Source organism: Montipora foliosa, chromosome 11, assembly GCF_036669935.1.
Source record: "Montipora foliosa isolate CH-2021 chromosome 11, ASM3666993v2, whole genome shotgun sequence".
In the NCBI taxonomy this organism is placed as follows: Eukaryota; Metazoa; Cnidaria; class Anthozoa; order Scleractinia; family Acroporidae; genus Montipora; species Montipora foliosa.
Genome location: NC_090879.1, coordinates 26,629,938 through 26,642,304, shown reverse-complemented (window position 1 = coordinate 26,642,304; position 12,367 = coordinate 26,629,938). Strand labels below are relative to the sequence as shown.

General features: G+C 39.8%; 1 protein-coding gene across 1 annotated transcript; it reads left to right on the top strand.

Moving 5' to 3' along the window:
* Positions 1-7,705: 7,705 nt before the first annotated feature.
* Positions 7,706-10,186, top strand: LOC137975693 (neuropeptide FF receptor 2-like). Its single transcript, XM_068822846.1, has one exon. The coding sequence runs from the start codon at positions 7,881-7,883 to the stop codon at positions 8,964-8,966; it is 1,086 nt and encodes a 361-aa protein (XP_068678947.1). The 5' UTR covers positions 7,706-7,880; the 3' UTR covers positions 8,967-10,186.
* Positions 10,187-12,367: the final 2,181 nt, after the last annotated feature.

The following is a 12,367-nucleotide window of genomic DNA, read 5'->3' as shown; positions in this document are numbered from 1 at the left end:
TTTAAATACTATAATACCTTTAACATTCATGTTTAAGTGGTTTTGAACTATATTCTCGTTGGGTGCCCCTGATAAAAGCATAACTTGCCTACGTGGCACGGAAAATCATGACAAACATGTGCGTTGTCCTTTGTCCAACGACACAAAATCCTGTGTGTATAACGTTTGGCTCTGTGAATGAGTCACCGGCATCCAATGGGCCACATGAAAAAAAAATCGTGTGCATTATCTGTAGGATGCGATGCAAGGAGACGGGCAGTTGTCCTTTATCTGAGATAAAGATTTATTTCGGCAGGTGGTGTAGTTTATAGATGCTTAAAATCATTTCGATCTTGTGGCGTTGAATTTTGTAAAGAAAACTTTGATCGCGGACGTGCTATCTCCGACATCCAAATAACTGCACGTAATTTGATAATATGGACAGATTCAACAGCTAAGTGTTGTATTATTAGCCGTCTAAGTGTGCTTTGTAGTTTTGGACCATTTCGTGACTTGTGTACATGTCGGACTCACCTATGGACATTCTATGTCTTATCACATGATGTACTCGGTTCGAACCTCGTGCTAGGTAGCCATGTTGGCATTTTACATTAAAGTCAAGAGTTTGTTCTGTCTATCTTAGTTTCTCTTGCATCGTGTATCGACAAAACTACAACACTAAGAAAAGAAAGCAAGAGTACCGGTTAACTTTTTGCCTCCAATACAAAACATACTCACTCTACTAACCAATGTGAACTTTTCTTCAAATTTATTGGCTACAGCTAATAATATAGAGTTGGTGACAACTTGACAGACAACTACAAGAGGTTTCAGTTTTGCGAAGTGTCGTTGTATTTCAGACGTTCTCGTGCAATCAGTGTTCCAATAAATAATGTCGACTATCAATGTATTGGAGGCACAGTTAGCCCTAACGGATAAGCAAAACTTAACGGTCATCATAAAAAAAGGTTTTCGGGATGAGAAATTAACCCTTGTCCCTAACCCTTCCTGAGACTAGTGAATGTACTATTGTAGCCTGACATCATGTATATATCGGCAGCGAACGATCAGCTGGAATGGTGAAATCGATTTTATCCAGTACTTTTACTAATTTAGTACACAACGATAAAGTCCTGTGCGTAATTGATATAAGTGATTAGAATCTGCATTATATTACTTGCACCAGCCGGTGACAGCTTTGCGAAATAAAGGCATGTTTATTGAGCTTGAACGTATCACGAGCTAGTGATTATTCTGTGATCACACTTCAATCGAAAGTTCCCCATTGTGCTTGCAGCTTTTTATACATTCCTCATTGACCGCGAATGACACCAATGCCTTTCAGATACCTTGAGTCGTAAAAAAATTACATCCATAACTGATGAGATGAACCCCTTAATTTATAAATCCCTTTGCAATGTGGATTGTCCCAGGTATGGAGAGTGCAAAAAAAATGCTAATTAAAGTTGACTTCCACGGTTACTAATTTTCCTTTCTATTTTTTTCTTTAACGCAACACCTAAGAGTAAGAGCGGCTAAGATAATTTACAATCTTGCATGACTGGTGCACGCCTAGAAAAGTGGTTCTTGCGAAATCGAAATGGGAACACCAAACACTGTAGAAAACAGATCAGTAATTTAAGCTCACAAAGGTCATCATTATGGTTATTTGCAAAATCCTGTATAGGGCCCGGGTCGCTCTAGTGGAAAAAATTGTTTTTGTTGTGACAAAATTTCAGACAAATATCTGTTTCCGGTAAAATTTATTTTGTTATGTTTAGGGACGCACGCAATTTGCATTCCTGTCATACACGCGTCAATGTGTACAAAAGAAAACTTTCCTACTCCCGCTAGAAGTGTGTCACGATATCACGCTATATTAAAGAAAAGGTGCGGCTTTCGCTTTTGTTGGACTTTTATTGCTTTTAACTTGCATGCAGGCTAGCATGGCAAATGTGTACAATCTGCACTGTATTTACAGACACGGGCCCAGTGTGGAGAATTGGAACCTACTGAAAACCAAACGTGTTTTGACATGATATGATCTTTATCTTTCAACTAAAGGCAAAAAGCAATAGGTTAGCTAAAAATATTATTCTATTCGTTGCCATGGTAACGGCGAACAATACCAAATTCGTTACAAGTTGACGGCCATTTTTGAAAGTGTTTCATATAGCCTGTAAGGTCGGACCTTACAGATAGCCCTTACGGTTAAAACCTGTCCGTAAATCGTGCCTGGTGTATAAGATTTACGACGAAAACTGACTCTTTGACTTTCCAAGCAGAGACGCCTATATTAAAAAATGAATCGCATACAAAGCGGTTACCCTTTCGATTAGCTTGGATAACTCGTAAGGTCAAATTGTGACACTACAAACCTTGAAAATCTCGGAGGAGGCGGATTTGCCGCAAACCTTTTGTTTTTTAGATTTGAAACCAAAAAGTTTACATGTTGATAACTCTGAGCAAGTTTGACTTTTACACACGACAACATCTGCAATTGGCTTTTTGTAAAAAAGATGTTGAAGGAAATTATATTATTTGTTGTTGTTGTTGCCGTGAAGGGAAACCCAGTTTTGTAGAGAACTAAAGTAGGGGATAAAACCTGCTGTAAGCCACGTGAATTTACAATTTCACATGGTAGATCTCAGTGGACCTGAAATCTCGTAGATGCGGCCCCGATTGCTCGAATTATCAATTAACCACGGGTGGCGCAAACGCCGGTTAGTTTTAAGTATCGTGGTACAGTCTCGGAGCCTAGCTAGTTAACTTGCGAACAACTGCTTTAAAGGACGTGTTGCACGATCAGAGAAACAACGTGGCGGTCCATTTGCTTTGTGGTGGTGTGCAACCGAGGCACAAAAGAACTCAGTCTGGTAAAGGAAATTTAAGTTTGCAAAAGCGACTCTCTGAGGCTGTCATTAAGTCACGCTACGGATTTCACGTAACTGCATTCAGTTCGTTGTTCAGTTCTTACCACATTTTCTTGCGCAGAAAAATTTGGCTTTCGATTCATTCCCGCAGCCGATTGTAAGTATTTACACCTCTGTCAAGTGCTCCAAGCCGCCGGGCACTTAAAGTAAAGAAACCATGTCGCGATGAATGGACAGAATACAAAGAAAATAAATAAAGAAATAAACTTTCGCTGAAGAACTCAGCCAACCCGGATTTTTGAGATAATATATCGTAAATTAGCTTAAGTGCCTTATATGGTGGGTCATGGCTTGTTGTTGACAATCTCATCCATACTGGGGGTTCGTAGGTCGGGGCCTGATATGGTCTGTCATGGCTTTATAAATGAGGATCTCATAACAGGGATTTCATATGCTGTGTCAGAGCCTTAAGGTGACGATCTAATTACAGGGGCTTAATATTGTACGTCAGGATCTGATATGGTGTGTCATAAAGTCATATTGACGATCGAATATCAGGGGCTTGATATAGTTGGCCGGGGCCTGATATGGTGTGACATGAAGTCATATTGACGATACAATATCAGGGGCTTGATATGGTAGGTTGGGGCCTGATATGGCATGTCATGAAGTCGTATTGGCCATATAATATCAGGGGCTTGATATGGTTGGTCGGGGCCTGATATGGTGTGTCATGAAGTCGTATTGACCATACAATATCAGGGGCTTGATATGGTTGGTCGGGGCCTGATATGGTGTGTCATGAAGTCGTATTGACGATAGAATATCAGGGGCTTGATATGGTTGGTCGGGGCCTGATATGGTGTGTCATGAAGTCGTAATGACGATACAATATCAGGGGCTTGATATGGTTGGTCGGGGCCTGATATGGTGGGTAATGGAGTCATATTGACGATAGAATATCAGGGGCTTGATATGGTTGGTCGGGGCCTGATATGGTGTGTCATGAAGTCGTATTGACGATACAATATCAGGGGCTTGATATGGTTGGTCGGGGCCTGATATGGTGGGTCATGAAGACGTATTGACGATAGAATATCAGGGGCTTGATATGGTTGGTCGGGGCCTGATATGGTGTGTCATGAAGTCATATTGACGATAGAATATCAGGGGATTGATATGGTTGGTCGGGGCTTGATATGGTGTGTCATGAAGTCGTATTGACGATAGAATATCAGGGGCTTGATATGGTTGGTCGGGGCCTGATATGGTGGGTCATGAAGTCGTATTGACGATACAATATCAGGGGCTTGATATGGTTGGTCGGGGCCTGATATGGTGTGTCATGAAGTAATATTGAGGATAGAATATCAGGGGATTGATATGGTTGGTCGGGGCCTGATATGGTGTGTCATGAAGTCGTATTGACGATAGAATATCAGGGGCTTGATATGGTTGGTCGGGGCCTGATATGGTGGGTCATGAAGTGGTATTGACGATACAATATCAGGGGCTTGATATGGTTGGTCGGGGCCTGATATGGTGTGTCATGAAGTCATATTGACGATAGAATATCAGGGGCTTGATATGGTTGGTCGGGGCCTGATATGGTGGGTCATGAAGTCGTATTGACGATAGAATATCAGGGGCTTGATATGGTTGTTCGGGGCCTGATATGGTGTGTCATGAAGTCATATTGACGATAGAATATCAGGGGCTTGATATGGTTGGTCGGGGCCTGATAAGGTGTGTCATGAAGTCGTATTGATGATAGAATATCAGGGGCTTGATATGGTTGGTCGGGGCCTGATATGGTGTGTCATGTCATGGCCTGATATGGGGGGCTTGATATGGTAGGGGGCTTGATATGGGGGGCCTGATATGGGGGGCTTGATATGGGGGGCTTGATATGGTTGGTAACGTTCCAAACCCTGCTCGCAAAAGCGCCCACTTTATCTTAAAAGGAAACGCCAGTCTCCTTGGCTCGCAAGGTACCAAGCTTGAAACGTACAAAGTAACAGGGAAAATTTACAATCACAAAATTTACGAACATATGTAAATTGCTACTATTTAAGTGACATTGTAAAATAAACGAGAGATTCTAAAATATCCAAACTATCATTCAGGTCTTAACCAATAAAAAAGTATACAGTTTTGCACAGCTTGACATGTATCTGTCATAAAGTGAAATAAAACTGCTGTAACTCGTAACTGGCCATTGCTTCTGATGGAATTTCGTACCACAACCAAATGGTTAAACCCTGTGAAATCATCAACTTAGCCCGATTATTTTGAACGCAGAATTCAGACAAGAGGCACAGTGGCGTTTGCGTTTGCATAAGTGTTTTTACGGGAAAAAAGAGAGACGCGGCTTGTTTAAAGAAATTTAAACGAAACTAATTAAATTCTTGACGTTACAAATTTTCTCATTAAATATTTCGTTGTACGCTTACTATTCCTCAGTGATTTCCTCTTCTGTTGCTTTGCAAAAGCACGGTTACATGTACATATCCAGGCAAGCGAAGTTCGAGCATTTTTTTTGCTATCTCACATCGCAGTGATAGTCAGGTTAGTGTTGAATCGATATTGGAGATGTTATAAGCGGCTCAATCGAAGTGAAAAAAATGCATGCATTTAGAGAAAATTGTCCTTTTCAGTTATACCTCTACTAACTATGTCACAAAAGTTGATTAAACAGGGAGTAATCATATTTGCAGCTGCAGCGACACTGGAAAAAAACAGTTGCGTTGTACTTTGAACCATCCCCAGCGTACAATAAAATACCATGATCGTAACAATAAAAAAAATGGAACAATTCTACTTACCCGTTCACTGACAAGGTACTTAAATAAACTGCCACCATGGTCCTTAGTTGATGAATGAGAATAAGGAGAAAGAGTGAGATGGACTACTACCGCGGTGCGCAGCCATTTATGGATGAATAACAATCGATTTTTTACCCGGGATATCTATCTGCCAGATCTGCGCGTGGCTTAAAGAACGAGCAATATATTCTGGAGAGGTTGTTCTCAATTTCGAAGTTTTTGTTAATTCACATTAGGGTTTGGGTAGTTGTACGAAAAACCATGGAGCGTGGTAGCAGAATTTTAATCAACTCCATTCCCAACGTCTCTCTTTCTTTTCTTAAAGTGCCGGTGGCAGAACTTTGACAAAACCCCGAAAGGTAAACCGGTACTTATTCAGGAAACGATGGCGATTTGTTTAAGGAGACACAACGATAGGTAATTCAATATACAAAAATACAAAATTCAAACATTAACAGTTCCATGCGAAATTTTAGCCCACGTTACCTCTCTCGTTTTGTGTCCTTGATGTTGTCCAAAACGGCGGTAGCCTAAAATCCTTTCGGTAAACACTGAATTCAATTGCAAAGGACGGAATTAAAATCAAATTCTGCGATCATTCCATAAGGACTTTTCCACAATCTGATCAAAATAAATACTACGAAACATCCTGCTTCTCTGCTAGCAGAGGTCTCTCACGGCGAGGCAAAAATGAGAAGCGCCCGCCTCTTTGAAGGAGATCATTGCGTTACGAAATCTTGATTGATAGAAGCCAGAAACTAAAAGGAAATTTTCTATCGTTCCTCTGTGCAATTAATTACATGCTTGAGCTAAAAGAACTTTATGCCAGTGGACAAAGTGAACAATGTCTTAGCCAGGAAAAGAATCTGAGCTTTATATAGCCAGCCAGGAAAAACGTTTTTCATGTCTCAGTGAGCCAGAAGCGGTTTGTGTCAAAGACCAGCCAGCTCACTCTTGAAATTTTTTTTCAGCCAGCCAGCTCGAAAACAGCCTGCAGAGCGGCTTTTTTGTGGAGCGGTTTCGTTGGGTACTCCTGATTTCAACACACTTCATTCCTTCGGTTGTTAAATGTTAAATTTTTTAAACAAGTAACGGAAATTTACAAATAGAATACCAGAAGTGCAGCAGATAAGTAAACAATTACGGTTATTAAACATTCCTATTTAAAATAACATAAAATCATGTTTCTTGAAGAAATTTTAAGGGTTTAAAATGATCTTCGAAGTAAATACTAAAATTTGAACAATGATTTCTCATGATTTAGTAAATTGTTCTTGACGTGTGGGTCTCTATCTCTAAGTGCAACGGGGCTTTGCTTTGGCACCCTTTCCCTTTTGGGCCGTAGAGTTATTTTTAAGGCGGCCAACACCTATTGTATCTTTTTGTTTTTCTTTTCATTGCTTAAATATGCTAAGGATTCAAAGTTACTTTTGTGGGATGAATCTCAAGCCATTGCGGTGACAAATTCCAACACTTACACGGATCCATTAATTTAATGGGTGTCAGTGAAGAGGTCACTACGGTGTGTGAACAATCATGATATCGACTTCCAATATAAAACGGTTGGAAGAAAGGAAAACAAATCCTGTTTCGTATTTTCCAACAATTCTCGATGATAGTTGTCCCTTTTATTCAACGAAGACTATAGCCTGCGAGTAGGCTCTCGGTGATTCGAGGTGCATGAAGGGCCTTTGTTGTCAGCTGCGATTTCACAGTTAGTGGCCACGTCATCCTAATCTAATAACGCAACGATTGCTCTTTCACAAATATAGATTTTTAAAGACTAAAAACAGTGAGGATAAAATTTGTTCCACCAAAAGAGCAGACAGAAAAGTATAAAATAGAAAAAAAAATAGAGCTTATCAGCTGAATACTCCACCACTTATTTGCATAATAATAACATCTATTTGTTTTATATAATAAAGAATTAAACTTTGTTTGCATAAAAGCTGATGGTGACGTCAATCGTGCGTCTGTTCTCTAATAGATCATAGGCAAGAACCAATCAAAATCCGTGAATAACTTGGGTTATTATATAATGTATTCTGGCTCGTTCTGAAAGTCGCTTATATAAGAGTCAACACAGACGGTAAAAGAATTCGAAGATAAAACCATATAGGATTACTATTATTTCCAGTTTCAAACGAGAAAGGAAGAAGAGAAAATTATCAGCTCTCCCGTTCGAAACTTAAGCCAGGCCAGCATGTCTAAAAACTGCGGTACTGACAAACTGAATAATTTATCTTCCGTGGATGGATCTTCCAATGTCGCAGAAGTCGTCGGACTGACCAAGGAAGAGAAGGCCATTTTAATAGCAACCTATTCCATCGTACTCCTTGTCGCGTTGATTGGAAACGTTCTAATCATCCTGGTGTTTTCCAGGTACAAGCCACTTCGAAAATCAATCAATTATTTCGTGGTCAATATGGCCGTCTCCGATCTCTTCACTCCGTTGACTATCATGCCCTTTATAATTGCACAGACACTATCTTCAGATCGCTTTCTTTCCGGGCTTCCGCCGAAAGTTGCAAATATCATTTGCAAACTTTGCTATTTTCTTCCTGATGTTTCTGTGCTGGTCTCCATCCAGAGCCTTATGCTGATTTCAGTGGACAGGCTGATTGCTGTTGTCTTCCCTTTGAAGATAAAACTCATCTCGTGGAAAGTGCGTTTAGTCTGCATCCTGGTTTCGTGGATTGTGGCCATCGCTGCTCATGCTCATTATCTTCACATACTCCATGTTTCCTCCTATGGTTATTGCTGTTCCAGAGCCAACTGGACTACGGAAACCAACAATAAATATACGACAGCCATGTTCATCGTATTCTACCTGGTACCAGTGTGTTTGTTGACTATCATATACAGCACCATAGCTTGGACTCTAAAACGAAGACAAAATGAAAGGAGAAAGATGTCCGAATTTAAGAGATCTCGAGACCCTGCAAGCAACAGACAGATAGTCAGATTGTCAACAGCCATATTAGCTGCTTTTATTGTCTGTATTGGCCCATTGTTTGTTTGCTCGTTTATCATCATATTTAAGTTTCATGGGGAGCTTCCCCCTGAAATCGGTGCTAAAATTCCCCAAGTCATTGTATTCATCATAAGAAAGATGTTGCTTCATTCGTGGGGAGCCCTAAATCCCTGCATCTGCTTTGCTTTTAGTGAAAACTACCGAACAGGTTTCAAACATTTAGTCTTTGGCCGACGTCGAGCTGGCAGAATGAACGTGACATTGGTTAGCCGAAAAACAAAAAGGAGTTCAAGCTCTCTGATCACGTCAGCATGAAGAGTATCGCTGAAGCTCAACAAGAAAGGCTTAAACGTGTGGAAGCAGAAAAAGAGCAAGGTCAAAAACAAAAAAATACTACCGAGAAACAAAAAGAAAAACCTATGATTGAAGAAATAAATCGTGAGGAGAATGCCAGTCTTCTCTAAATCAAGTATACTATAGCTTACAAGGGTAAAGAAACTTTTCAAACAGCGATATAGGTTTACTGAGTTTTGAATCTCGGACGGTTTGTTGTAAGTTGTTGTACATAGAGATCTGTAGCGGTGTGTAAGTAAGATGTATTGATTTCGTATTTCAGTCGCTTTCTGCGGCTTTTTAAAGAAAGGACACTTTATGAAGGTCAGCTACAAGTTAACATTGCTCATCAGTAGAAAATAAAGCTGTTTCGTCTTATATTTTGATCCAAGACGCTAAATTAAAATGCCGTTGTGATGATGATAATAACGAAAGAACAAGGACAACGACTGAAATCAGATCAAGAGCAATGACTGAAATTATTGCAGTAGCCATTAATGTAGAAAGAACTACCATAACCTCCCAAAGCATTGCCGTGACTCTTAGATCTCTCTCCTCTCTGGAGCATGCTCATCGAGTACTACATTAATAAATGATTCCGTTTCGTCGACGCTTGCTTGTTTTGCCTGGGTTAAAGAATTCCTAATTATCCTTGCAAAAAGGAGGACTTGTACGTTCTTTTGAGCAGCTCTTATTTTTAGGCGACGTTATTTTTTAGGCGACGTTTGCCTCAAATTGTACTTTCATTTTTCTAATTTCGTTCGAATTAATAGTGTCTAAGAGTTCATATAACATTTGTGTTGTGCACCGGTGGCTCGGTTGAGCATCGGGCTGCCATGAGGGAGGTCGTAAGTTCGACTCCGGCCGGACCAACACTCACGGTCTTAAAATAACTGAGGAGAAAGTGCTGCCTTTGTAATTACATCCGCAAATGGTTAACACTTTCAAGTCTTCTCGGCTAAGGACTATAAACCGTAGGCCCCGTCTCACAACCCTTCAATGTTCATAATCCTGTGAGATGTAAAAGAACCCACTCACTATTCGTAAAGAGTAGGGCATGGAGCTCCCGGTGTTGTGGTCAGGCCTCATTTCATTCATTCATGTGCTGGGTGAGATCGTTAATGGACTAATAGCGGCTGCCGGCGGCGCCTGTATATGCTGATGTCCGATCTCAACCCATAGATTACTTGCTTGTAAAGCGCATTTGAATATGTTAATAGAAAATGCGCTATATAAATTAATTCATTACCATTACCCAATGTTTCAAGTATGGCCTGTGTATGTTGCTTAATAAAATGCCGGAATTTGTCCGATCAAAGGTTCATCCATGGGTTTGATTTTGGGCTTGTTCCTAATTTTTGAGCTTCTTTTAGTGAAAATTGTGACTGTTGATGATACAAATGAAAATTTTCGCGCATAAACATTTTGGATATATTCCAAGTGCTTTTCAGTAACGAAAGCACACCGGCGAGGACGAATTAATCATCTAATTTTATCTCCTAGTGACCAATGTTCCAAAGTCTTTGCTGGATAGTTCGACTGGTCTGCAGAAGTTGCATCGAACAAACGAACAATAGAAATCATACAAAAAAATTATTTAACAATTGTTCGCCTCAGGTTCAGTGATTATCGGTGAATATTCACCTATAATCACTGAGCTTGAGGCGAATAATTGTTTTAGTATAAATACACAGGTGATTATTTCAAAAAAGAGAAAAAAAAACATTTCAACACGAAATCATCTTCACTTACAGTGGCAAAACGACTACTGGCAGCCATTTTGTCCGTCGAGGTGATTATCGGCTGATAATCCGAGATAGCGAGCCAATGAGAGCACGTCACACCTTGGTTGGGTACATGCGAAACGTAATACTGCTATGATAATAATTAAGATAACCAGGGATGGACAAATTGCTGATGACAATACACATAAATTATTAAGAGGCTACAATTGTAGCTCTTTGAGCTTTATGTTGTCTTTTGATCCATATGACAAAGTTCAGCGTTGCGTTATACAAAGAATCGAAAAGAAAACTATTTACTTTTTGCGAGTGTATATTAGAGTTCCATAAAAAGTCTCGTAAGGTATGACTTAATTAAACAAGACGCTTCATGAGCGTACATAACACTGGGTTGCCTATGGTACGTGTTACTCAAAAACAGAAGGGACTGAGTTTGGTACTGTTAGACTGCATTCCACAGGCAATTTTGTCAAGTCGCGGGTCATTAAGACCATTGAAGGGGTCACCCAGAAGTCGTACCAGCTGAGGCCCTTTGGCTCACACGTTCATACCACGAAACAGATCCTTTTCTGAGGTTAAAAACCTGGCTACTAGCCTATTAGTCATTTGTTAGAAAGAAGAAATTCCTGTCATCTTTAGAAAAAATAGACACGCATTGCTTACGTGTGGTAGTGAAGTAACACAGCGCTTTATTCCATATTGTCAACTGAGCTGCGTTATTCAAGTTCAATATGTAGCTCTAATAGTACATGATTTAATTTCAGTTGATTTAATTTCGTTAATTTCAGTTTACAGTGTCCCCAGCTCTCCTTGATTTTGAGTTGATAGAAAGAAGTAGCATTATCAATAATTTTGAAGCAAGAAACATCACAAGTATCGTGACAACTTTTAGAAAAACTAAGATGCTTGAATATATGAGAATTTTTGTCCCGGAAAAGGTGCTCATTTGTTGAGTGACAATTCTAAATTTAAAAAATTGGAATCTGATCTCACTCTATGCAGGGTCAGTTACAGCGGTTTTTACGTAAACTTAAGAAAAACGGCCTCTTAGATTGTAACATCTATCGTGAAATTTATCCTACTGGTTCCCAACCAGCTAGGTTATATGGTCTACCTAAATTGCATAAAGTCAAAGATCCCAAAACTATCACACCTCCTTTCAGAGCCATTGTGTCATCTATAGGCACTTACAATTACAACTTAGCTAAGTATCTTTGTTCTTTGCTTAAACCCCACATATCCTCAGAGTTTTTTGCAACAGATACGTTTTCTTTTGTCCAAGAGATTCAACAGTTTGATTTCAGCGACAAGTTTCTTGTTTCCCATGATGTCACTAGCCTTTTTACAAATATCCCTTTATCTGAGACGATTGATTTAGCTGTCAACGCCATAACTGATGGTAACATGAATCCTGACCTAAAACTAAGTAAAGTTCATCTTAAACAACTCTTCAATTTTGCTACTAGCCACACTCATTTTTTATTCAATGGTTGCTTTTACGATGAAACGAGATGCTCCGTGAAGCATACACTGGATTGCCTGTGGTACGTGTTACAGAAAATCAGACGGCACTGAATTGTGTGGTATTGAACTACAGCATTCCAGTCTCTGAAGAATAACAAATAAAAGAGAAGCGAAAAA